The following is a 27,290-nucleotide window of genomic DNA, read 5'->3' on the forward strand; positions in this document are numbered from 1 at the left end:
GTTAGTCTCTAAGGTGCCACAAGTACTCCTGTTCTTTTTGAAAGAGAATAGGTGATGGTCAGAAAAATGAGGACCAGAGCGAAGTGTGCTTCGTGATGCACTGATAAAGTGTTAGACATGAGGAGCTTCTCACATTCTCAACTTTCACAATGCTAAGCTCAGCCAAACTGGGAGACAGCATCGTTGATTAACTGGGAGGTAGTCTTTCCCCCTTTTGTCATGCATGTTTAAAGTCAGTGGTCCCAGGCGATTACCTTCTGCAGCTGTATTTGCAAACTTTGTCAGAAAGCTCTTTGGTTTTGACCCCATAAATGATAGGATTGAGCATAGGGGTAACAGCGGAATAGAGGTTGGCCAACATGACGGTTATATGGGGAGCAATGCCCTGACCAAACCGGTATGTCAAGGTGGAGAAGATGAAGGGAGGATAAAACATCAACATCACAAAAATGTGGGCTGTGCAGGTGTTGAGGGCTTTCTGGTGGGTTTTCTTTGAGGATATTCTGAAGAGGGCCCTGGTGATCAGAACATAGGACAGGGCAATGAGGGGCAGGTCTAACGCAGTGAATACAATCACTATCACCAAGGCGTACATCCTGCTGACTGTGGTGTCCCCACATGAAATCTTTGCCACAGACATGTGATTGCAGAATGTGTGTGGGATAATGCGGTTGGCACAGAATGGCTGCCTGCTCAGGAGCAGAGGCATAGGCAGAATAACAAGAAAAGCTCTTATCAAACCCACTAGCCCTAGTTTAGCTATTCGATGGTTGGTGAGGATGGTGGTGTATCTCAGAGGGTTACATATGGCAACATAGCGATCGAAGGCCATTATCATGAGGATGGATGACTGCATAGAAGAAATTGCATAAAGGAAGAACATCTGGGTGAAGCAGCCACTCACAGTAATGCTGTTCAAATTGAACCAAAATATACACAGTGCTTTTGGCACAACGGAGGTAGACGTGCCAATGTCTGTGAGTGCCAGCATGCAGATCAGCAGATACATCGGCTTGTGGAGGGCTTGCTCTTTGCTTACAACGAACAGAATTGTGAAATTTCCCAATAGGCTGATAATGTAGAACATAGATAAAGGGATTGAAATCCAGATATGGGCAGCTTCCAGGTCAGGGATGCCTGTTAGGAAGAATGTTGAAGGGTCAAAGTGGGAGAGGTTGAAAGCTGCCATGACGTTGTCGATGTGTTGATAGGAATCAGATATTCTCAAGGTGCCTATGAAGAGAGAGAAGCACAGAGAGGGGGTTACACACTTTATAACAAATGGGTATGGTGAATATCTTATAGTAATTTACAATCCAGAAATGAGGGTGAGCAGTGACAGGGCAACATTTACATATGGCATCAGATGTTTTAGGCCCAGAGAAGTTGTCAAAGGGAGCTAACAAGCCAGGTGAATGGGAAAGATGATGGCAGATAAACTTCAAGGTCAATAACTGCAATGTGTATGGCCATTGTTGGGAAAAGCATGAACTCCTCAAACACCTAAAAAGATTGTAATTAAACTATGAACTCAGGACAGGGACCTGGGCATCATGGTACACAAGCTCTGTGAATATATACCCAAAGTGCAAGCACAGACAGAAAATGAAGAAAATATTGGGATCCAGGAGGAGTGGAATGGAGAATCATACTGAAAATACAATGTCATGTGCTCACTAAGTCAATGTTTCACTGTCCTCTAGACTCTTCTGTGTACTACTGGGCACCCCGTCTCACAGGATATTGAAGAACTAGTGGGAAATCAGTTATTGTTCTGGGCTATGAGTTTGTGCTCAAAGGAATGGGCATGAAGGTTACAAGGGTCTTTGTTTTTCAGGCTACAGGTCTGCACCTCTCTTACTTTTCCTGTTTCTTTTGGTGAGACACTTTCTTGTAGGCACCCAGCCTTGTCTAAGACATAAGTTACGGGTGTTAACTGACAAGAGACATTCAGCTGCTAACCCTTCTCATGCCTGAATATCAATGAAGTTTGCTAATGACACAAAAAATTGGGGGATCATAAATAAGGAAGAGGACAGGTCACTGATTCAGAACATTCTGGATTGTTTGGTAAACTGGGTCAAAGCAAAAAATGCATATTCTAATATGGCCATGTAGATATATACATCTAGGAAGAAAGATTGTAAGCGATCCTTACGTGATGGGGGACTATTGTGGGAAGCACAGTGATTTTGAAGAAGATTTTGGGATGTGAAGGGACAATTAGCTAAACATGAGCTCCCAGTGTGACCCTGTGGCCAAAATGGTGAATGTGATCCTGGGATGATAACCAGGGAAATTTCAAGGACAGGGAGTGCAGTTATTTTACTTCTGTATTTGGCACTGGTGCGACTGCTGCTCAAATCCTGTGTCCAGGTCTGGCGTCCAGGATTAAAGATGGATGTTGATACACTAAAGAGGATTCAGAGAAGAATCAGAAGAATTAGGAAAAGATTAGAAAACCTGCCTTATACTGACAAACTGAAAACGTGATAACAGTCTGTAAGTACCTGCATAGGGAACACATATTTCATAGTCCTTTCAGCCTAGCATACAGAGGTATAACATGATCCAATGTCTGGAAGCTGAAGTTAAAAATATTCTGACTCAAAATAAAGTATACATTTTCTAAACAGTGAGAGTAATTAACCACTGGAACAATTTACCAAGGGTCTTGGAGGATTCTTCATCCCTGAGAAAGGTCGGCTTTCTCCTAAAAGATCTGCCCTAGGAATAATTTTGGGGGTATGTTATACAAGCCTGTGCTATACAGTCAAGATGATCACAATGGTCCCTTCTGGCCTTGAAATCTCAAACATGTCTCCAGGAGTCAGCTGGAGGCATTTTTTTCTATTCATGACCATTTTGAATTTAGCCCCATGGGGAGAAATTCTCATGTGACTGTGGTGCCTTCGAAGCATTACACTATGTGTGTGTTTCACGAGCCTGAGGAATCCCGTGAGGCACTGTGGGGATGAACATTTTAGGTGAGAAAAATAATAACAGGAGCCATGAAATCTCTGTATTTAGGAATAAATGTACAACCCTTGCCAATATTGAGTGACAGAGCTGGGTGGCAAATGGTACCAGAGCATCACTTCTTTACTGTCTCTGTCCCAGTGACACACTCTTTCAGTCTGCTACCAGGGATTCCTGTACATGGCGGCTGTACTTATCTAGACCCCATATGTCCCAGAGTTGCTGCTCTTATTATAGAATGTGCACGCTTCGCAGCTTCCAAGTTGTTCCTGTGTAGCAGTCCTTGAAGCACCATGCGGTGTGTATGGGTGTAACAAGAGAAGCTGCCCAGGTGCCTGTCTTGGCATTTACCACTCATGAGATTTCTCACGAGTAAGACACAGTCACTGATTGCCCTGCAACCAAGGGAGTAGGTGTGACGGGAGGCACCTCACCCCTGCAGAGGAAGAGCTGTGGGGAGTGTGAGGAGGCTTGGAGGTTGTGCGAGCCAGGGATGACCAGGGACCATGGAGAAGATAGTGGAGACCAGTGTGCTATTGGAATCAGGGCAGCCTGCGACGGGGAAGGAGGGTACTGACAGGGGGATCAGAGTATGATGGGGAATTGAATCTACTGATGAGCAAAGATCAGGCATTTCACTGGTGAATTTACATAATAAACATTCAACAACAACCATTGGAAACAACACTGAGTAAAGGTTGTGACACCCAGGCTGCACTTCTGTGGTTTGGCAGGACAAACAGAATCTGACAACCCCGCCACCCCAAATACACTATGGGCCAAGGAAGGTCCCTCCCTGCCTCCATAACCCTCAGTGCTCCTCACCTGCCCATATACACCCCGATCCAGACCCCAGAACCCCCAGTGTTGGCTACTTGTCCATATAGGTTCCCTACCCCCTGCCCCGAACTTCCAACCCTGCCACACCATGATACCCCTCACCCAGGACCAAAACCATGTGCCAGACCCCACAACAACAGAAATATCTCCTCAGACGAGGTTAAACTCAGTGTCTTCCTGCACCGGGGAAAAGGGGGAGATCAGCCTGAACAGCCGTTCGATGGCTGAAAGGAACCCCAGTAACAGCTCAGGCTGTGCAGGGAAGGAGAGAGGGACAGACTTGGCGGGAGGCAGAGAGGACGTGGAGACTAAAAGGAGGCAGCGTAAGTATCTCGTCCTCAAAGCAACACAAAGCTTTAACGTGTTGGAGCCCCTTTGAAACCCAGACACCCCTTCCTGAGGCTGCTCTCCAAGCTGGCAATTGCTGATGTCACCACAACACTGTAGTGGGGTTGCTCACGAGAGGAGGGATAGTTGGGATGTGGGATGGTGACCGAGACAATCTGCTACAGTGTGGTCCACATTCCGTTACAGTGAGACACCCTCTACCCCAGGAGGTCTCGTTATGCCTTTCTGATATGTGCATTAGGTGGGATGTGCATTCTCTATTTCATCAGGCATCCGGACTCCATACCACTGTGAACTGGTTACTGCACATCCCTTCCCCTCCCCGCAGCACACACACACACTGTGCGTTCCTGGAACTCCCCCAGTGAGATTTCCAACCCCAATTGGTTTGCTCTAAACCAGAAATATGCTTTTCTTTTTACTGCCTTTTGGTTATTCTTGTCTTCTCCGGAGCCAGAGATGCCAGGGCACGGAGAGAGCAGATCCCTCCCCCGCCCCACAAAAGAACTGTAATTCTAATTGTTCTGAACCTCTAAGCCTGTGGGTTTGAGATTTCAGGAACTCTCCTGTCAGTTTTTATTTGGTCCAAATGAGCTCCCCCACCGTTAGAGGCCTCTGGAGGATTCAAGTTGAAATCACCGGAGGCTCATGGCCAGTGTAAATCAGGCCATTTATTTAAGTCCCCACATATGGATTTATTGTGGTCCCATTGGGGTCAATATTTCACCCTTTCATCTGTTTAACTTTTGGCTGTGAGCTGCGAAAATTACTGCTTCTGTTCCTGCTACAGAGGGCCTATTCTGTTAAAGTGCTGAAAGAATCTGAAGGAAATCCCCAGTTTATGGGGCATTCTCAGCCCTGCCATGAACGATGGGGATTCCAAAAAACGTGGGCCCTGATTTTGCTTTCAGGAAGGCCAGTGTCAATTTGGAGTGACCCACTGAAGAAAGATTGTGAGAGCAGAATCTGGCCAATGTGTGGCCCATCCTTGTTGTGAACCCTCTGATAACAGAGATCTTCACTGCAAAAGCCTTGGCTGCACAGGGCAGTGAAGTTGCTGAATTGGAAAACTTGAGTGAACCAGGGGAAAATCCACAAAAAAACAAAAAGGACGGTTCTGAGACAGATAGAGGAATACAGAAAGTCTAAACTATTTCCAATTCATTTGCAGTTCCAATTTTACTTGGTAAATTACTTCATTTTCTAACAGTATTAAACAGTCCAAATTTCCATATTCTGAATTCTTGTGCAGATGGTTCTTGACTTGAACCCTGGAATGCTTCCTGAGCCCTTAGCACTAACTTTTACGCAGAAACAGGCAACTCACCGAACTCCCGCTCAGCAGAGAGAGGAAATCTTACAATGGCAGGAAAGCAGATCCCTGAGAATCAGTGTATGAATCTCACATCTGACACTCGGCGTGCTGGACAGTGAACTTTATAATTTCCCTGTACAATCCCAAGGGACTCTCAGGTTGGGCAGACTCCCAAACAATTCCCTCGGATCCATGAGCAGCGGGAAGAGCAGAAATTGGACCCTGGAGAACTTTAGCCTGAGAGCTTCCCTTGGGAATGAAAAAATGATTCACCAAAACCAGGGGCTCAGATTGTCAGGGAAAATTAAGTCTTGCAGACTGTTTAGCCTAGAAATTGATTTATTCACTTTCTCCACACCACTCATGATTTTATATACCTCTATCATATCCCCCCTTAGTTTCCATTTTTCCAAGCTGAAAAGTCCTAGCCTGTTTAATCTCTCCTCAAAGAAACAACTGCTATATCTGCATCTTTCGTTCAGTCTAGTGTCTCTCCCCTGTGCTTGTGTAAAAGGTGTTTGGGGGCCTATTTTGGGTTCTGGAGCATATGAATGTGATAGTTTGTCACCCCTGGGCCATGGTAACTGCTGCACCCCCGTAATCACCCAGCAGGGCTGGCCCTTTTCCACACCACTTTGCTGGTGATTCATCCTCTCCAGGCCCTGTTATCACCCAAACCAACAGCAGATGGCGCCAGAAACCCAAAACGAGCTACCTGAGCGCTTACCTAAGCCTCCCAAGTACAAGCAGCAGCCATCAGACATTAGAGGGCTTTCCCTTCACCCTCTCACCTGAGTCTTGTCACATAGGCAGAAAGCAGAGCAGAAGTCCCAAGTGCAGGCAATGTGATGCTTATTCATGTTAGTGTCCCGCAAGCATGGGTACCATAAATCTGACACCGCAGGACTTTATTTCCCAGTGTCTCGACCTCCCCCTCCTTGGCAGGTATAATTATCTTACCTGTTCCATTATACTAACAAAGCCATATGGCCAGGCAGAAACAACACAAACAGTGTCTTTGTCCTTTTGTCACATGCTTTGGCATATGATATAAGAGTATACAGATATAAGAGTATCAAAAATCAATTGGGCAAACAAGACCCAAAATTCTATCTCAGGCAAAGATACTGGCCTGAATCTTACATAGTCACTAGCACTTCTAACATTCCACCTGATTTTTGTTTCTCTTTTCTTCTGGGACCCTCCTGCCCAGGTGTCATGGGAAAAGCATAAGGCATATGGTGGCACATTTCCTGAAAGGGCCAGGTATCAAGGTGGAATGCGTTGGTGCTCCATTTACCCCACTACCTCCTGTGCAGTATGATGTCCTGCACCTTCCCTCATACGCACATACTGCAAATTTTCAAAGTAAAGTTCCAGACTTTCCACAGCAATGGGTCTGAGAAGGTTGGATCCGGGTTATCTGTTACACTGTGGTGGAGGGCCTACACAGCTTTATGTGTTACAATTAGCAACTGTGCTTTATGGACCTGTGCCCTCCTTAAACACCACAATACACATTGCACGATTAGTATATGTAATAATAGGGCAATAGCCATAATATTCCACAGTCACACTGAGATCCCTGACCATTGAAATAATCTGGGCCACCACCAGAAGCACTGCTTCGCCTCTTTGAACGGGGTTGGCTTTTCCATTAAGCTGTTCCTCCAGGTTTTGCATATTTTTGTTCATATCATGAGTCCACTGAATATCCAAAGAGAAATGGGGTATTGTCCTAAACCCGCTTAATGAATTGGTATGGAATCAGGTAGTATGCACCACTTTGCACAGCAATGAGTTCCACAGATCTATTTGTACACCAAGACAGTGTGTAGCTGTGTGTAATTTGGCCAGATGCTGGTAGAATTCTACCCCCAATGTTATAGTACTGAACTGTGCTCATTCCCAGCAGAACACCCCATTCCCCATATGCATTACACCTAATTGTCCACCTCTTGCAACATTGGGTCTGCTCCTCCATGGCCATCGGTGAGGGACCACATCCAAATATTTTCCTTGGACAAGCAATGCTTTAGTTGAATTATTTTCCAATTTACTCCAATCCACCCTCCCCATCTATTCTCCAGTGTGATCCAGTGTGCTCCCCCATCTTCTCATTACTCCCATGAGGCAATTCCATGTGTGTCATCTTACCCACCAATTACATTGATGTTTCAATCCTTAGAATCATAGAATAGTAGGTTTCGAAGGGACCTCAGGAGGTCATCTAATCCAATCCCCTGCTCAATGCAGGACTGTAGCGAAGCGAGACTCACCGTCACGGTGCCTCCTGCCGGCTATCCTGGGAATTAGCTCTTGTCCAGCCCGGAGGGCCCTCTGCAGGCCCGTGTCTCGCCTGCCTTAGGGCCCCCGTGTCCCTCCCAGACCCCAATGCCCCTTTTCCTTTGGGTTCTGCCCCCAGCAGTAACCCATAGTCTGTGTCTCCCCTACAGGGGAAGCCCCAACCCTCTATCCTCACCTTGCCTCAGTGGCTACTGCCAGTCATAGATTCATAGATTCATAGATTCTAGGACTGGAAGGTACCTCGAGAGGTCATCGAGTCCAGTCCCCTGCCCGCATGGCAGGACCAAATACTGTCTAGACCATCCCTGATAGACATTTATCTAACCTACTCTTAAATATCTCCAGAGATGGAGATTCCACAACCTCCCTAGGCAATTTATTCCAGTGTTTAACCACCCTGACAGTTAGGAACTTTTTCCTAATGTCCAACCTAGACCTCCCTTGCTGCAGTTTAAACCCATTGTTTCTGGTTCTATCCTTAGAGGCTAAGGTGAACAAGTTTTCTCCCTTCTCCTTATGACACCCTTTTAAATACCTGAAAACTGCTATCATGTCCCCTCTCAGTCTCTCTTTTCCAAACTAAACAAACCCAATTCTTTCAGCCTTCCTTCATAGGTCATGTTCTCAAGACCTTTAATCATTCTTGTTGCTCTTCTCTGGACCCTCTCCAATTTCTCCACATCTTTTTAAAAATGCGGTGCCCAGAACTGGACACAATACTCCAGCTGAAGCCTAACCAGAGCGGAGTAGAGCGGAAGAATGACTTCTCGTGTCTTGCTCACAACACACCTGTTAATACATCCCAGAATCATGTTTGCTTTTTTTTGCAACAGCATCACACTGTTGACTCATATTTAGCTTGTGGTCCACTATAATCCCTAGATCCCTTTCTGCCGTACTCCTTCCTAGACAGTCTCTTCCCATTCTGTATGTGTGAAACTGATTTTTTCTTCCTAAGTGGAGCACTTTGCATTTGTCTGTGTTAAACTTCATCCTGTTTAACTCAGACTCAGATTAACTCATCATATAGTCCCCGCTCATTGGGGCAAAATGCAGTCTGTCACTGGCAAAGGGGCTTTGGACCAGCTGCCTCTGCCTAACCCCAGTACCTTTCTTTAGGCCTTGCACAAGGCCTGCAGCCTGGGGGGTTACCAGGCTGGAGCTCCCCAGCTCCCTTGCCCTATTCCCCAGCACTGCTCCAGTTCAGGTACCCTTTTCTCCCAGGCAGCCAAGTCCTTTGCTCTCCCCAGCTAGAGAAAGACTGACTCACCCCTGAATCACAGCCCTTTTATAGGGCCAGCTGTGGCCTGATTAAGGTGTGGTCCCAGTTGTGGCTGCTTCCCCAATCAGCCTAGCCTTTTCTCTCTGGAGTGGGGTAACTGCCGCGTTACAAGGACCAACACCCACTAAATCATCCCTGCCAGGGCTCTGTCGAGCTGAGACTTAAAAACCTCTAAGAATGGAGATTCCATCACCTCCCTAGGTAACCCATTCCAGTGCTTCACCACGCTCCTAGTGAAATAGTGTTTCCTAATATCCAACCTAGACCTCCCCCACTGCAACTTGAGACCATTGCTCCTTGTTCTGTCATCTGCCACCACTGAGAACAGCCGAGCTCCATCCTCTTTGGAACCCCCCTTCAAGTAGTTGAAGGCAGCTATCAAATCCCCCCTCACTCTTGGAAAAGAGGCGACTAAGTGGGGATACGATAGAGGTCTATACAATCATGAGTAGTATAGAGAAATTAAACAAGGAAGTGTTATTTACTCCTTCTCATAATACAAGAACAAGGGACCACCAAATGAAATTAATAGGTATCGGGTTTAAAACAAACACCGGAAAGTATTTTTTCATGCAACGCACTGTCAACCTCTGGAACTCCTTGACAGAGGGTGTTGTGAAGGCCAATACTATAACGGGGCTCAAAAGGGAGCTAGATAGATTCATGGAAGATAGGTTCATCAATGGCTATTAGCCAGGATGGGCAAGAATGGCGTCCCTAGCCTCTGTTTTCCAGAAGCTGGGATTGGGTGACAGGGCTTGGATCATATGATGATAACCTCTCTGTTCATTCCCTGTGGGGCACCTGCCATTGGCCACTGTCAGAGGACAGGATACTGGGTTTGATGGACCTTTGGTCTGACCCAGTATAGCCGTTCTTATGTAATAGCGACATGGCTGGGCCCAGGATTCCTGGGAAGCTGAAGCCCCAGTCTCATTCTGGTCACTTAGGACTGGGGCTAGCGTGTCCCCACTCCGGGGTACTCTCTTCACACTGGATGCTTCCCTAACCCACTGTTCACTAATAAAATATATTTGGTTTGAACTTAATGTAAACAGCAACTGTAAAATTATAAGCTAAAAATGGGAAAGGTTCAATGTAACAAGCAGCCTTGGTCTGTGGGCATGGGGACATCACGAACAGCTGTCCCTGGGATGTAAGGAAAGTTCACAGCCTGTTCCTCACACATCCCAGGCCTCCTGCCTAGGCCCTGGCTGTGGTGTGGTGATACCACAGGTCAGACACTTGCTCAAACAGTGGCCACATGCCCTGAGGGTCTAGGTGGCAGGACTCTTCTCCCCAGCAACTGCCTGCCCCATATCCAAACTTCTCAGTCCAGCCTTCAAGGCCTTATTGTCTGGTGACATCTCCCTGTGCCGGTCCCTCTGCCCATAGCCCCACCTTGCTCTCCTCACGTCTCATTGTGCTCGGCTGCTGGGTTATTTGTGGCACAGCCGGCATCCGCTATCCTGGCTCTGACCCCGCAGCTCCCCGCTGTAGCTCAGCCCTGGCTCCCCGTTGGTGCAGCTGGTCTCTCCTGACCCAGCTCCCGGTTCTGGTCTGTTCCAGCTGCAGCTCCCCAGCTCTGCCTCAGCACCGCTGCTCTGCCTCCAGCCCAGCCCTGACTCTTCTGGCTCAGTGCTGCTGCCCTGACCACGGCCCAGCTCTGCCTCCTGGGCTCCTTCTCTGGCCCTTGTGTTTCTGCCTGCTGCTGCGCTGACTCCAGCTCCGCTTGAGGTGGTTTGCCAGACGTCTACTGCATTAATAGCCCCCAAACAAGGTAAAAACTAACTGTAGGGTGGCCTGATCTATTGCTTGAAACACACTTTTTTTATTCACACATTTGTCTATTCATCAAATAGCAAATGAAATCTTCCCTGACATACCTACTAGAGATTTGATTTTTTTAACAAGGATACAGGCCCCAGCACAAGTTTGTCCACATTAGCAACAAATGTACGAGATGACACTGGAATTCAAAGTCAAAGCCCCAGGACTTGATTGTATCTCGGTTGATGGCTGGCAGGTGTTTCAAAGAAAAAAAAAGGTGAATAATAGTGTTAAAAATAGCCCCAAAGGAACCCAAAACTTAGATAGTGTAAAAACATGAATGACATTATTATATTATTTATTTGTAATTGCATTGAGTGATGGTAGAAAGTCGCCATATTATGTGTTGAATGAGTTTGTTAAAAGACAACCTTTCAGCCTTGCTGTTTTTGTCAGAAGTTGAATGCTTCTGCTGCCTGTCATGCATCAGAGCAGTGACCAGTGCAAACATTCCCTCTGTCAATGCAATCTCTTCATAACAGATTTTGCGTCATTGCCTGTACCCCCAGCATGAGGAATGTTTTCTAAAAGTTCCTCTTGCATCTTGCTTTGTTGGTCTTTTAAATCAGGTTCCTCTTAAAAAAAACAACAGCAGTCTTTCACCTGCAGTGTTGCTAAAAACTAGCCTAAGCAATGAAAGAGCAAAGAAGCCGAGTTCACTAAAGTCTTTGGCCCCAGCGGCATCCATGCATTTGAGACCTGCAACCCAAAAGTGCTCTATTTGGCTGTTCTGATTATGAGGCCAGTGAGCCATAGGCAAAATTCTCCACCAGGATACAATGATAAGAAAGAGATATCAGTCAGTCTAGGATGCGAAGGAGTTAGTATTATTCCCATAATACAAGAACTAGGGGTCACCAAATGAAATTAATAGGCAGCAGGTTTAAAACAAATAAAAGGAAGTTCTTCTTCACGCAGCGCACAGTCAACTTCTGGAACTCCTTACCTGAGGAGGTTGTGAAGGCTAGGACTATAACAGCGTTTTAAAGAGAACTGGATAAATTCATGGTGGTTAATTCCATTAATAGCTATTAGCCAAGATGGGTAAGGAATGGTGTCCCTTGCCTCTGTTTGTCAGAGGGTGGAGATGGATGGCAGGAGAGAGATCACTTGATCATTGCCGGTTAGGTTCACTCCCTCTGGGACACCTGGCATTGGCCACTGTCGGTAGACAGGATACTGGGCTAGATGGACCTTTGGTCTGACCCAGTTCGGCTGTTCTTATGTTCTTATATACTGCAAGTGACTCAATCACCTGGACATTTGGTTGCAATCTCTATTTCATCTGTTTCACAAACTCCAAAATGAAATTTTGATACCTACTTTTCACATCTTGGACAATGGGAATGGTTAGTGTGTATTTTGAAAGTTCGAGCTCAAAGTGATTCCAAAATCAATTGAACAAAGTGTTCAATTCCTGCAGCACTCTTCCTATATGAGCAGTTTCCAATAGAAACTTTTGGTTTATTCTCCAGGCTTTCTGATGGATTGAGCATAGAAATATCAGGTACATTTTGCTCACTGGATCACTGTACATGTAATTTAAAAGTTTAGCACTGTAGTTGCATTCTTTGTCTTTGGTTATAAGAAAACAAAGCTTCAGTTCATCAAACTGAATCAGAACAAAGCTTCAGTTTGTCAGATGGGGGAGGGATAGCTCAATGCTTTGAGCATTGGCCTGCAAAACGCAGGGTTGTGAGTTCAATCCTTGAGGGGGCCACATAGGGATCTGGGTCAAAATCAGTACTTGGTCCTACTAGTGAAGGCGGGGGGCTGTACTCAATGATCTTTCAAGGTCCCTTCCAGTTCTAGGAGATAGGATATCTCCATAAATCTATTTAAAACTCATTAAGAACCCTGTTCAAACAGGCTCTAATTAAAAGCCATCTTGTTTCAGAAAGCTGCAATATCTTCTGGTAGTCTAGAAGTCATGGAAATGGTGAGTGACAGGTTGTGTAGAGGTGGGAGCAGATGGGTGATACTGAAAGAGAAGAGGTTACAGAGTAGCAGCTGTGTTAGTCTGTATCCACAAAAAGAACAGGAGTACTTGTGGCACCTTAGAGACTAACACATTTATTAGAGCATAAGCTTTTGTGGGCTACAGCATCCGAAGAAGTGGGCTGTAGCCCACGAAAGCTTATGCTCTAATAAATTTGTTAGTCTCTAAGGTGCCACAAGTACTCCTGATTTTTTTGAAAGAGAATAGGTGATGGTCAGAAAAATGAGGACCAGAGCGAAGTGTGCTTCATGATGCACTGATAAAGTGTTAGACATGAGGAACTTCTCACACTCTCAACTTTCACAATGCTAAGCTCAGCCAAACTGGGAGACAGCATCGTTGATTAACTGGGAGGTAGTCTTTCCCCGTTTTGTCATGCATGTTTAAAGTCAGTGGCCCCAGGTGATTGCCTTCTGCAGCTGTATTTGCAAACTTTGTCACAAAGCTCTTTGGTTTTCACCCCATAAATGAAAGGATTGAGCACAGGGGTGACAGCAGAATAGAGGTTGGCCAACATGACGGTTATGTGGGGATCAATGCCCTGACCAAACCGGTATGTCAAAGTGGAGAAGATGAAGGGAGGATAAAACATCAACATCACAAAAATGTGGGCTGTGCAGGTGTTGAGGGCTTTCTGGTGGGTTTTCTTTGAGGATATTCTGAAGAGGGCCCTGATGATCAGAACATAGGACAGGGCAATGAGGGGCAGGTCTAACGCAGTGAATACAATCATTATCACCAAGGCGTACATCCTGCTGACTGTGGTGTCCCCACATGAAATCTTTGTGACAGCCATGTGATTGCAGTATGTGTTTGGGATAATGCGGTTGGCACAGAATGGATGCCTGCTCAAGAGCAGAGGCATTGGCAGAACAACAAGAACAGCTCTTATCAAACCCACTAGACCTAGTTTAGCTATTCGATGGTTGGTGAGGATGGTGGTATATCTCAGAGGGTTACATATGGCAACATAGCGATCGAAGGCCATTGTCACGAGGATGGATGACTGCATAGCAGAAATTGCATAAAGGAAGAACATCTGGGTGAGGCAGCCACTCACAGTAATGCTGTTCAAATTGAACCAAAATATACACAGTGCTTTTGGCACAACGGAGGTAGACGTGCCAATGTCTGTGAGTGCCAGCATGCAGATCAGCAGATACATCGGCTTGTGGAGGGCCTGCTCTTTGCTTACAACGAACAGAATTGTGAAATTTCCCCATAGGCTGATAATGTAGAACATAGATAAAGGGATTGAAATCCAGATGTGGGCAGCTTCCAGGCCAGGGATGCCTGTTAGGAAGAATGCTGAAGGGTCAAAGTGGGAGAGGTTGAAAGCTGCCATGACGTGGTCGATGTGTTGATAGGAATCAGATATTCTCAAGGTGCCTATGAAGGGAGAGAAGCACAGAGAGGGGGGTTACACACTTTATAACAAATGGGTATGGTGAATATCTTATAGTAATTTACAATCCAGAAAGGGGGGTCAGCAGTGACATGGCAACATTTACATATGGCATCAGATGTTTTAGGTCCAGAGAAGTTGTCAAAGGGAGCTAACAAGCCAGGTGAATGGGAAAGATGATGGCAGATGAACTTTAAGGTCAATAACTGCAACGTGTATGGCCATTGTTGGGAAAAGCATGAACTCCTCAAACACCTAAAAAGATTGTAATTAAACTATGAACTCAGGACAGGGACCTGGGCATCATGGTACACAAGCTCTGTGAATATATACCCAAAGTGCAAGCACAGACAGAAAATGAAGAAAATATTGGGATCCAGGAGGAGTGGAATGGAGAATCATACTGAATGTCATGTGCTCACTAAGTCAATGTTTCACTGTCCTCTAGACTCTTCTGTGTACTACTGGGCACCCCGTCTCACAGGATATTGAAGAACTAGTGGGAAATCAGTTATTGTTCTGGGCTATGAGTTTGTGCTCAAAGGAATGGGCATGAAGGTTACAAGGGTCTTTGTTTTTCAGGCTACAGGTCTGCACCTCTCTTACTTTTCCTGTGTCTTTTGGTGAGACACTTTCTTGTAGGCACCCAGCTTTGTCTAAGACATAAGTTACGGGTGTTAACTGATAAGAGACATTCAGATGCTAACCCTTCTCATGCCTGAATATCAATGAAGTTTGCTAATGACACAAAAAAATGGGGGATCATAAATAAGGAAGAGGACAGGTCACTGATTCAGAGCATTCTGGATTGTTTGGTAAACTGGGTCAAAGCAAAAAATGCATATTCTAATATGGCCATGTAGATATATACATCTAGGAAGAAAGATTGTAAGCGATCTTTACGTGATGGGGGACTATTGTGGGAAGCACAGTGATTTTGAAGAAGATTTTGGGATGTGAAGGGACAATTAGCTAAACATGAGCTCCCACTGTGACCCTGTGGCCAAAATGGTGAATGTGATCCTGGGATGATAACCAGGGGAATTTCAAGGAGAGGGAGTGCAGTTATTTTACCTCTGTATTTGGCACTGGTGCGACTGCTGCTCAAATCCTGTGTCCAAGTCTGGCGTCCAGGATTAAAGAGGGATGTCGATACACTGAAGAGGATTCAGAGAAGAATCAGAAGAATTAGGAAAAGATTAGAAAACCTGCCTTATACTGACAAACTGAAAACGTGATAACAGTCTGTAAGTACCTGCATGGGGAACAAATATTTCATAGTCCTTTCAGCCTAGCATACAGAGGTATAACATGATCCAATGTCTGGAAGTTGAAGTTAAAAATATTCTGACTCAAAATAAAGTATACATTTTCTAAACAGTCAGAGTAATTAACCACTGGAACAATTTACCAAGTGTCTTGGAGGATTCTTCATCCCTGAGAAAGGTCGGCTTTCTCCTAAAAGATCTGCCCTAGGAATAATTCTGGGGGTATGTTCTACAAGCCTGTGCTATACAGACAGGATGATCACAATGGTCCCTTCTGGCCTTGAAATCTCAAACATGTCTCCGGAGTCAGCTGGAGGCATTTTTTTCTATTCATGACCATTTTGAATTTAGCCCCATGGGGAGAAATTCTCATGTGACTGTGGTGCCTTCGAAGCATTACACTATGTGTGTGTTTCACGAGCCTGAGGAATCCCGTGAGGCACTGTGGGGATGAACATTTTAGGTGAGAAAAATAATAACAGGAGCCATGAAATCTCTGTATTTAGGAATAAATGTACAACCCTTGCCAATATTGAGTGACAGAGCTGGGTGGCAAATGGTACCAGAGCATCACTTCTTTACTGTCTCTGTCCCAGTGGCACATTCCTTCAGTCTGCTACCAGGGATTCCTGTACATGGCGGCTGTACTTATCTAGACCCCATATTTCCCAGAGTTGCTGCTCTTATTATAGAATGTGCATGCTTCGCAGCTTCCAAGTTGTTCCTGTGTAGCAGTCCTTGAAGCACCATGCGGTGTGTATGGGTGTAACAAGAGAAGCTGCCCAGGTGCCTGTCTTGGCATTTACCACTCATGAGATTTCTCACAAGGAAGACACAGTCACTGATTGCCCTGCAACCAAGGGAGTAGGTGTGATGGGAGGCACCTCACCCCTGCAGAGGAAGAGCTGTGGGGAGTGTGAGGAGGCTTGGAGGTTGTGCGAGCCAGGGATGACTGGGGACCGTGGAGAAGACAGTGGAGACCAGTGTGCTGTTGGAATCAGGGCAGCCTGGGATGGGGAAGGAGGGTACTGACAGGGGGATCAGAGTATGATGGGGAATTGAATCAACTGATGAGCAAGGATCAGGCATTTCACTGGTGAATTTGCATAATAAACATTCAACAAAAACCTTTGGAAACAACAAAAGGTTGTCACACCCAGGCTGCAGTTCTGTGGTTTGGCAGGACAAACAGAATCTGACAACCCCGCCATCGCAAACACACTCTGGGCCAAGGAAGGTCCCTCCCTGCCTCCATAACCCTCAGTGCTCCTCACCTGCCCATATACACCCCGATCCAGACCCCAGAACCCCCAGTGTTGGATACTTGTCCATATAGGTTCCCTACCCCCCGCCCCGAACTTCCAACCCTGCCACACCATGATACCCCTCACCCAGGACCAAAACCATGTGCCAGACCCCACAACAACAGAAATATCTCCTCAGACAAGGTTAAACTCAGTGTCTGCCTGCACCAGGGAAAAGGGGGAGATCAGCCTGAACAGCCGTTCGATGGCTGAAAGGAACCCCAGCAACAGCTCAGGCTGTGCAGGGAAGGAGAGAGGGACAGACTTGGCGGGAGGCAGAGAGGACGTGGAGACTAAAAGGAGGCAGCGTAAGTATCTCGTCCTCAAAGCAACACAACACTTTAACGTATTGCAGCCCCTTTGAATCCCAGACACCCCTTCCTGAGGCTGCTTTCCAAGCTGGCAATTGCTGATGTCACCACAACACTGTAGTGGGGTTGCTCACGAGAGGAGGGATAGTTGGCATGTGGGATGGTGTCTGAGACAATCTGCTACAGTGTGGTCCACATTCCATTACAGTGAGACACCCTCTACCCCAGGAGGTCTCGTTATGCCCTTCTGATATGTGCATTAGGTGGGATGTGCACTCTCTATTTCATCAGGCATTCGGACTCCATAGCACTGTGATCTGGTTACTGCACATCCCTTCCCCTCCTTGCAGCACACACACACACTGTGCGTTCCTGGAACTCCCCCGGTGAGATTTCCAACCCCAACTGGTTTGCTCTAAACCAGAAATATGCTTTTCTTTTTACTGCCTTTTGGTTGTTCTTGTCCTCTCCGGAGCCAGAGATGCCAGGGCACGGAGAGAGCAGATCCCTCCTCCGCCCCACAAAAGAATTGTAATTCTAATTGTTCTGAACCTCTAAGCCTGTGGGTTTGAGATTTCAGGAACTCTCCAGTCAGTTTTTATTTGGTCCAAATGAGCTCCCCCACCGTTAGAGGCCTCTGGAGGATTCAAGTTGAAATCACTGGAGGCTCATGGCCAGTGTAAATCAGGCCATTTATTTAAGTCCCCACATGTGGATTTATTGTGGTCCCATTGGGGTCAATATTTCACCCTTTCATCTGTTTAACTTTCGGCTCTGAGCTACGAAAATTACTGCTTCTGTTCCTGCTACAGAGGGCCTATTCTGTTAAAGTGCTGAAAGAATCTGAAGGAAATCCCCAGTTTATGGGGCATTCTCAGCCCTGCCATGAACGATGGGGATTCCAAAAAACGTGGTCCCTGATTTTGCTTTCAGGGTGGCCAGTGTCAATTTGGAGTGACCCACTGAAGAAAGATTGTGAGAGCAGAATCTGGCCAGTGTGTGGCCCATTCTTGTTGTGAACCCTCTGATAATAGAGATCTTCACTGCAAAAGCCTTGGCTGCACAGGGCAGTGAAGTTGCTGAATTGGAAAACTTGAGTGAACCAGGGGAAAATCCCCCCCCCCCCCCACAAAAGGAAGGTTCTGAGACAGATAGAGGGATACAGAAAGTCTAAACTATTTCCAATTCATTTGCAGTTCCAATTTTACTTGGTAAATTACTTAACTTTCTGACAGTATTAAACAGTCCAAGTTTCCATATTCTGAATTCTTGTGCAGATGGTTCTTGACTTGAACCCTGGAATGCTTCCTGAGCCCTTAGCACTAACTTTTACGCAGAAACAGGCAACTCACCGAAATCCCGCTCAGCAGAGAGAGGAAATCTTACAATGGCAGGAAAGCAGATCCCTGAGAATCAGTGTATGAATCTCACATCTGACACTCGGCGTGCTGGACAGGGAACTTTATAATTTCCCTGTACAATCCCAGTGGACTCTCAGGTTGTGCAGAGTCCCAAACAATTCCCTTGGATCCATGAGCAGCGGGAAGAGCAGAAATTGGACCCTGGAGAACTTTAGCCTGAGAGCCTCCCTTGGGAATGAAAAAATGATTCACCAAAACCAGGGGCTCAGATTGTCAGGGAAAATTAAGTCTTGCAGACTGTTCAGCCTAGAAATTGATGATGGCTTTTTTTCTGTGTGTAATGTACTGCCATCTGCTCTATATTTGGGAATGCTGCCACAAGATATGGAACCAAAAACCATTTTCCATTGATGGTAGCAGAGTACCATTGCATGCTTCCCATGAAGTTGTAATAAACAGTCCATCAGCCTCTTTAAATTCATGGGCACCCTATGGAGGCCAAATGTCATTATACTGAATTGATGCAAGTCGAAGGGCATGGAAAAGGTTTTCTTCTCTCAGGATTCTGACATAAAAGTTCCTTGCCAGTATTCCTTTGTGAGGTCTGAAGTGGATACATATATAGCAGCTCTGAACTGTTCTAATAGTTCTTCTCCTCTCTGCATCAATAAGCATGAAATTTCAATACTGTGTTGATCTTTCCAAAATCAATGCAGAAATGTTTTTTTCTATCCTGCGTCAGAACTAGTACCATGCGTTTCTCTGCTCACTCTTTGATTCCTTCACTCCCAAGGGCAAAATGACCTGGAGTTCATCTCACAAGGTATCCCATATTTTATGGGGGATGCAGCCATGGAGTTTGCCAGATGTGTTGCCCTGGGGTCATTTCAGTGTGGTGATATTTTAAATAGGTATGCCCTGCTGGGGCGCGAATACAGCGGTGAAGGAAAGAACATAAGAACGGCTGTACTGGGTCAGACCAAAGATCCATCTAGCCCAGTATCCTATCTACCGACAGTGGCCAATGCCAGGTGCCCCAGAGGGAGTGAACCTAACCGGCAATGATCAAGTGATCTCTCTCCTGCCATCCATCTCCACCCTCTGACAAACAGAGGCTAGGGACACCATTCCTTACCCATCCTGGCTAATAGCCATTAATCGACTTAACCTCCATGAATTTATTCAGTTCTCTTTTAAACGCTGTTATAGTCCTAGCCGTCACAACCTCCTCAGGCAAGGAGTTCCACAAGTTGACCGTGCACTGTGTGAAGAAGTACTTCCTTTTATTTGTTTTAAACCTGCTGCTTATTAATTTCATTTCGTGGCCCCTAGTTCTTGTATTATGGGAATAAGTAAATAACTTTTCCTTATTCACTTTCTCCACACCACTCATGATTTTATAGACCTCTATCATATCCCCCCTTAGTCTCCATTTTTCCAAGCTGAAAAGTCCTAGCCTGTTTAATCTCTCCTCAAAGAAACAACTGCTATTTCTGCATCTTTCGTTCCGTCTACTGTCTCTCCCCTGTGCTTGTGTAAAAGGTGTTTGGGGGCCTATTTTGGGTTCTGGAGCATATGAATGTGATAGTTTGTCACCCCTGGGCCACGGTAACTGCTGCACCCCCTAATCACTCAGGAGGGCTGGCCCTTTTCCACACCACTTTGCTGGTGATTCATCCTCTCCAGGCCCTGTTATCACCGAAAACAACAGCAGATGGCGCCAGAAACCCAAAATGAGCTACCAGAGGGCTTACCTAAGCCTCCCAAGTACAAGCAGCAGCCATCAGACATTAGAGGGCTTTCCCTTCACCCTCTCACCTGAGTCTTGTCACGCAGACAGAAAGCAGAGCAGAAGTCCCAAGTGCAGGCAATGTGATACTTATTCATGTTAGTGTCCCGCAAGCATGGGTACCATAAATCTGACACCGCAGGACTTTATTTCCCAGTGTCTCAACCTCCCCCCTTCTTGGCAGGCATAATTGTCGTCTCTGTTCCATTATACTAACAAAGCCATATGGCCAGGCAGAAACAACACAAACAGTGTCTTTCTCTTTTTGTCACATGCTTTGGCATATGATATAAGAGTATACAGATATAAGAGTATCAAAAATCAATTGGGCAAACAAGACCCAAAATTCTATCTCAGGCAAAGATACTGGCCTGAATCTTACATAGTCACTAGCACTTCTAACACTCCACCTGATTTTTGTTTCTCTTTTCTTCTGGGACCCTCCTGCCCAGGTGTCACGGGAAAAGCATAAGGCATATGGTGGCACATTTCCTGAAAGGGCCAGGTATCAAGGTGGAATGCGTTGGTGCTCCATTACCCCACTACCCCCTGTGCAGTATGATGTCCTGCACCTTCCCTCATACGCACATACTGCAAATTTTCTAAGTAAAGTTCCAGACTTTCCACAGCAATGGGGCTGAGAAGGTTGGATCCGGGTTATCTGTTACACTGTGGTGGAGGGCCTACACGGCTTTATGTGTTACAATTAGCAACTGTGCTTTATGGATCTGTGCCCTCCTTAAACACCACAGTACACATTGCACAATTAGTACATGTAATAATAGGCAAATAGCCATAATATTCCACAGTCACACTGAGATCCCTGACCATTGAAATAATCTGGGCCACCACCAGAAGCACTGCTTCGCCTCTTTGAACGGGGTTGGCTGTTCCATTAAGCTGTTCCTCCAGGTTTTGCATATTTTTGTTCATATCATGAGTCCACTGAATATCCAAAGAGAAATGGGGTATTGTCCTAAACCAGCTTAATGAATTGGTATGGAATCAGGTAGTATGCACCACTTTGCACAGCAATGAGTTCCACAGATCTATTTGTGCACCAAGACAGTGTGTAGCTGTGTTTAATTTGGCCAGATGCTGGTAGAATTCTACCCCCAATGTTATAGTACTGAACTGTGCTCATTCCCAGCAGAACACCCCATTCCCCATATGCATTACACCTAATTGTCCACCTCTTGCAACATTGGGTCTGCTCCTCCATGGCCATCGGTGAGGGACCACATCCAAATATTTTCCTTGGACAAGCAATGCTTTAGTTGAATTATTTTCCAATTTACTCCAATCCACCCTCCCCATCTATTCTCCAGTGTGATCCAGTGTGCTCCCCCATCTTCTCATTACTCCCATGAGGCAATTCCATGTGTGTCATCTTACCCACCAATTACATTGATGTTTCAATCCTTAGAATCATAGAATAGTAGGTTTCGAAGGGACCTCAGGAGGTCATCTAATCCAATCCCCTGCTCAATGCAGGACTGTAGCGAAGCGAGACTCACCGTCACGGTGCCTCCTGCTGGTTATCCTGGGAATTAGCTCTTGTCCAGCCCGGAGGGCCCTCTGCAGGCCTGTGTCTCGCCTGCCTTAGGGACCCCGTGTCCCTCCCAGACCCCAACGCCCCTTTTCCTTTGGGTTCTGGCCCCAGCAGTAACCCATAGTCTGGGTCTCCCCTACAGGGGAAGGCCCAACCCCCTATCCTCACCTTGCCTCAGAGGCTACTGCCAGTCATAGATTCATAGATTCTAGGACTGGAAGGGACCTCGAGAGGTCATCGAGTCCAGTCCCCTGCCCGCATGGCAGGACCAAATACTGTCTAGACCATCCCTGATAGACATTTATCTAACCTACTCTTAAATATCTGCAGAGATGGAGATTCCACAACCTCCCTAGGCAATTTATTCCAGTGTTTAACCACCCTGACAGTTAGGAACTTTTTCCTAATGTCCAACCTAGACCTCCCTTGCTGCAGTTTAAACCCATTGCTTCTGGTTCTATCCTTAGAGGCTAAGGTGAACAAGTTTTCTCCCTTCTCCTTATGACACCCTTTTAAATACCTGAAAACTGCTATCATGTCCCCTCTCAGTCTCTCTTTTCCAAACTAAACAAACCCAATTCTTTCAGCCTTCCTTCATAGGTCATGTTCTCAAGACCTTTAATCATTCTTGTTGCTCTTCTTTGGACCCTTTCCAATTTCTCCACATCTTTTTTAAAATGCGGTGCCCAGAACTGGACACAGTACTCCAGCTGAGGCCTAACCAGAGCAGAGTAGAGCAGAAGAATGACTTCTCGTGTCTTGCTCACAACACACCTGTTAATGCATCCCAGAATCATGTTTGTTTTTTTTTTGCAACAGCATCAAACTGTTGACTCATATTTAGCTTGTGGTCCACTATAATCCCTAGATCCCTTTCTGCCGTACTCCTTCCTAGACAGTCTCTTCCCATTCTGTATGTGTGAAACTGATTTTTTCTTCCTAAGTGGAGCACTTTGCATTTGTCTTTGTTAAACTTCATCCTGTTTAACTCAGACTCAGATTAACTCATCATATAGTCCCCGCTCATTGGGGCAAAATGCAGTCTGTCACTGGCAAAGGGGCTTTGGACCAGCTGCCTCTGCCTAACCCCAGTACCTTTCTTTAGGCCTTGCACAAGGCCTGCAGCCTGGGGGGTTACCAGGCTGGAGCTCCCCAGCTCCCTTGCCCTATTCCCCAGTACTGCTCCAGTTCAGGTACCCTTTTCTCCCAGGCAGCCAGGTCCTTTGCTCTCCCCAGCTAGAGAAAGACTGACTCACCCCTGAATCACAGCCCTTTTATAGGGCCAGCTGTGGCCTGATTAAGGTGTGGTCCCAGTTGTGGCTGCTTCCCCAATCAGCCTAGCCTTTTCTCTCTGGAGTGGGGTAACTGCCGCGTTACAAGGACCAACACCCACTAAATCATCCCTGCCAGGGCTCTGTCGAGCTGAGACTTAAAAACCTCTAAGAATGGAGATTCCATCACCTCCCTAGGTAACCCATTCCAGTGCTTCACCACGCTCCTAGTGAAATAGTGTTTCCTAATATCCAACCTAGACCTCCCCCACTGCAACTTGAGACCATTACTCCTTGTTCTGTCATCTGCCACCACTGAGAACAGCCGAGCTCCATCCTCTTTGGAACCCCCCTTCAAGTAGTTGAAGGCAGCTATCAAATCCCCCCTCACTCTTGGAAAAGAGGCGACTAAGTGGGGATACGATAGAGGTCTATACAGTCATGAGTAGTATAGAGAAATTAAACAAGGAAGTGTTATTTACTCCTTCTCATAATACAAGAACAAGGGACCACCAAATGAAATTAATACGTATCAGGTTTAAAACAAACACCGGAAAGTATTTTTTCATGCAACGCACTGTCAACCTCTGGAACTCCTTGACAGAGGGTGTTGTGAAGGCCAATACTATAACGGGGCTCAAAAGGGAGCTAGATAGATTCATGGAAGATAGGTTCATCAATGTCTATTAGCCAGGATGGGCAAGAACGGCGTCCCTAGCCTCTGTTTTCCAGAAGCTGGGATTGGGTGACAGGGCTTGGATCATATGATGAGAACCTCTCTGTTCATTCCTTGTGGGGCACCTGCCATTGGCCACTGTCAGAGGACAGGATACTGGGCTCGATGGACCTTTGGTCTGACCCAGTATAGCCGTTCTTATGTAATAGCGACATGGCTGGGCCCAGGATTCCTGGGAAGCTGAAGCCCCAGTCTCATTCTGGTCACTTAGGACTGGGGCTAGCGTGTCCCCACTCCGGGGTACTCTCTTCACACTGGATGCTTCCCTAACCCACTGATCACTAATAAAATATATTTGGTTTGAACTTAATGTAAACAGCAACTGTAAAATTATAAGCTAAAAATGGGAAAGGTTCAATGTAACAAGCAGCCTTGGTCTGTGGGCATGGGGACATCACGAACAGCTGTCCCTGGGATGTAAGGAAAGTTCACAGCCTGTTCCTCACACATCCCAGGCCTCCTGCCTAGGCCCTGGCTGTGGTGTGGTGATACCACAGGTCAGACACTTGCTCAAACAGTGGCCACATGCCCTGAGGGTCCAGGTGGCAGGACTCTTCTCCCCAGCAACTGCCTGCCCCATATCCAAACTTCTCAGTCCAGCCTTCAAGGCCCTCTTGCCTGGTGATGTCTCCCTGTGCCGGTCCCTCTGCCCATAGCCCCACCTTGCTCTCCTCACGTCTCATTGTGCTCGGCTGCTGGGTTATTTGTGGCACAGCCGGCATCCGCTATCCTGGCTCTGACCCCGCAGCTCCCCGCTGTAACTGAGCCCTGGCTCCCCGTTCGTGCAGCTGGTCTCTCCTGACCCAGCTCCCGGTTCTGGTCTGCTCCAGCAGCAGCTCCCCAGCTCTGCCTCAGCACCGCTGCTCTGCCTCCAGCCCAGCCCTGACTCTTCTGGCTCAGTGCTGCTGCCCTGACCGCAGCCCAGCTCTGCCTCCTGGGCTCCTTCTCTGGCCCTTGTGTTTCCGCCTGCTGCTGCGCTGACTCCAGCTCCGCTTGAGGTGGTTTGCCAGACGTCTACTGCATTAATAGCCCCCAAACAAGGTAAAAACTAACTGTAGGGTGGCCTGATCTATTGCTTGAAACACACTTTTTTATTCACACATTTGTCTATTCATCAAATAACAAATGAAAGCTTCCCTGACATACCTACTACAGATGTGATTTTTTTTTAAAAAGGATACAAGCCCCAGCACAAGTTTGTCCACATTAGCAACAAATCTACGAGATGACACTGGAATTCAAAGTCAAAGCCCCAGTACTTGATTGTATCTCGGCTGATGGTTGGCAGGTGTTTCAAAGAAAAAAATCATGAATAATAGTGTTAAAAATAGCCCCAAAGGAGCCCAAAACTTAGGTAGTGTAAAAACATCAATGACATTCTTATATTATTTATTTCTAATTGCATTGAGTGATGGTAGAAAGTCGCCATATTATGTGTTGAATGAGTTTGTTAAAAGACAACCTTTCAGCCTTGCTGTTTTTGTCAGAAGTAGAATGCTTCTGCTGCTCGTCATGCATCAGAGCAGTGACCAGTGCAAACATTCCCTCTGTCAATGCAATCTGTTCATAACAGATTTTGCGTCATTGCCTGTACCCCCTAACATGAGGAATGTTTTCTAAAAGTTCCTTTTGCATCTTGCTTTGTTGTTTTTTTAAATCAGGTTCCTCTTAAAAAAAACAACAGCAGTCTTTCACCTGCAGTGTTGCTGAAAACTAGCCAAAGCAATGAAAGAGCAAAGAAGCCGAGTTCACTAAAGTCTTTGGCCCCAGTGGCATCCATGCGTTTGAGACCTGCCACCCAAAAGTGCTCTACTTGGCTGTTCTGATTATGAGGCCAGTGAGCCATAGGCAAAATTCTCCACCAGGATACAATAATAAGAAAGAGATATCAGTCAGTCTAGGATGCGAAGGAGTTAGTATTATTCCCATAATACAAGAACTAAGGGTCACCAAATGAAATTAATAGGCAGCAGGTTTAAAACAAATAAAAGGAAGTTCTTCTTCACGCAGCGCACAGTCAACTTCTGGAACTCCTTACCTGAGGAGGTTGTGAAGACTAGGACTATAACAGCGTTTAAAAGAGAACTGGATAAATTCATGGTGGTTAATTCCATTAATAGCTATTAGCCAAGATGGGTAAGAATGGTGTCCCTTGCCTCTGTTTGTCAAAGGGTGCAGATGGATGGCAGGAGAGAGATCACTTGATCATTGCCGGTTAGGTTCACTCCCTCTGGGACACCTGGCATTGGCCACTGTCGGTAGACAGGATACTGGGCTAGATGGACCTTTGGTCTGACCCAGTCCGGCTGTTCTTATATTCTTATATACTGCAAGTGACTCAATCACCTGGACATTTGGTTGCAATCTCTATTTCATCTGTTTCACAAACTCCAAAATGAAATTTTGATACCTACTTTTCACATCTTGGACAATGGGAATGGTTAGTGTGTATTTTGAAAGTTCGAGCTCAAAGTGATTCCAAAATCAATTGAACAAAGTGTTCAATTCCTGCAGCATTCTTCCTATATGAGCAGTTTCCAATAGAAACATTTGGTTTATTCTCCAGGCTTTCTGATGGATTGGGCATAGAAATATCAGGTACATTTTGCTCACTGGATCACTGTACATGTAATTTAAAAGTTTAGCACTATAGTTGCATTCTTTGTCTTTGGTTATAAGAAAACAAAGCTTCAGTTCATCAAACTGAATCAGAACAAAGCTTCAGTTCGTCAAATGGGGGAGGGATAGCTCAATGCTTTGAGCATTGGCCTGCAAAACGCAGGGTTGTGAGTTCAATCCTTGAGGGGGCCACATAGGGATCTGGGTCAAAATCAGTACTTGGTCCTACTAGTGAAGGCGGGGGGCTGGACTCAATGATCTTTCAAGGTCCCTTCCAGTTCTAGGAGATAGGATATCTCCATAAATCTATTTAAAACTCATTAAGAACCCTCTTCAAACAGGCTCTAATTAAAAGCCATCTTGTTTCAGAAAGCTGCAATATCTTCTGGTAGTCTAGAAGTCATGGAAATGGTGAGTGACAGGTTGTGTAGAGGTGGGAGCAGATGGATGATACTGAAAGAGAATAGGTTACAGAGTAGCAGCTGTGTTAGTCTGTATCCACAAAAAGAACAGGACTACTTGTGGCACCTTAGAGACTAACACATTTATTAGAGCATAAGCTTTTGTGGGCTACAGCATCTGAAGAAGTGGGCTGTAGCCCACGAAAGCTTATGCTCTAATAAATTTGTTAGTCTCTAAGGTGCCACATGTACTCCTGATTTTTTTGAAAGAGAATAGGTGATGGTCAGAAAAATGAGGACCAGAGCGAAGTGTGCTTCATGATGCACTGATAAAGTGTTAGACATGAGGAGCTTCTCACACTCTCAACTTTCA

The 27,290-nt window shown here is 46.0% G+C and overlaps 2 protein-coding genes across 2 annotated transcripts; both read right to left on the reverse strand.

Annotated features, from left to right (window-relative positions):
• Positions 1-250: 250 nt before the first annotated feature.
• LOC101946937 (olfactory receptor 52E4-like) lies at positions 251-1,189 on the reverse strand. Its single transcript, XM_005315310.2, has one exon. The coding sequence runs from the start codon at positions 1,187-1,189 to the stop codon at positions 251-253; it is 939 nt and encodes a 312-aa protein (XP_005315367.2).
• A 12,084-nt stretch (positions 1,190-13,273) lies between these two features.
• Positions 13,274-14,245, reverse strand: LOC135981742 (olfactory receptor 52E4-like). The gene has a single exon (XM_065585802.1). It carries the CDS (start codon positions 14,243-14,245, stop codon positions 13,274-13,276), a length of 972 nt encoding a protein of 323 aa, XP_065441874.1.
• Between the last annotated feature and the right edge of the window lie 13,045 nt (positions 14,246-27,290).

This window comes from Chrysemys picta, chromosome 1, assembly GCF_011386835.1.
Source record: "Chrysemys picta bellii isolate R12L10 chromosome 1, ASM1138683v2, whole genome shotgun sequence".
Classification (NCBI taxonomy): Eukaryota; Metazoa; Chordata; order Testudines; family Emydidae; genus Chrysemys; species Chrysemys picta.

Excerpts from the sequence above, each read along its gene's own strand:
- LOC101946937 (XM_005315310.2), bottom strand. The coding sequence starts at position 1,189 with ATGGCAGCTTTCAACCTCTCCCACTTTGACCCTTCAACATTCTTCCTA.
- LOC135981742 (XM_065585802.1), bottom strand. The coding sequence starts at position 14,245 with ATGGCAGCTTTCAACCTCTCCCACTTTGACCCTTCAGCATTCTTCCTA.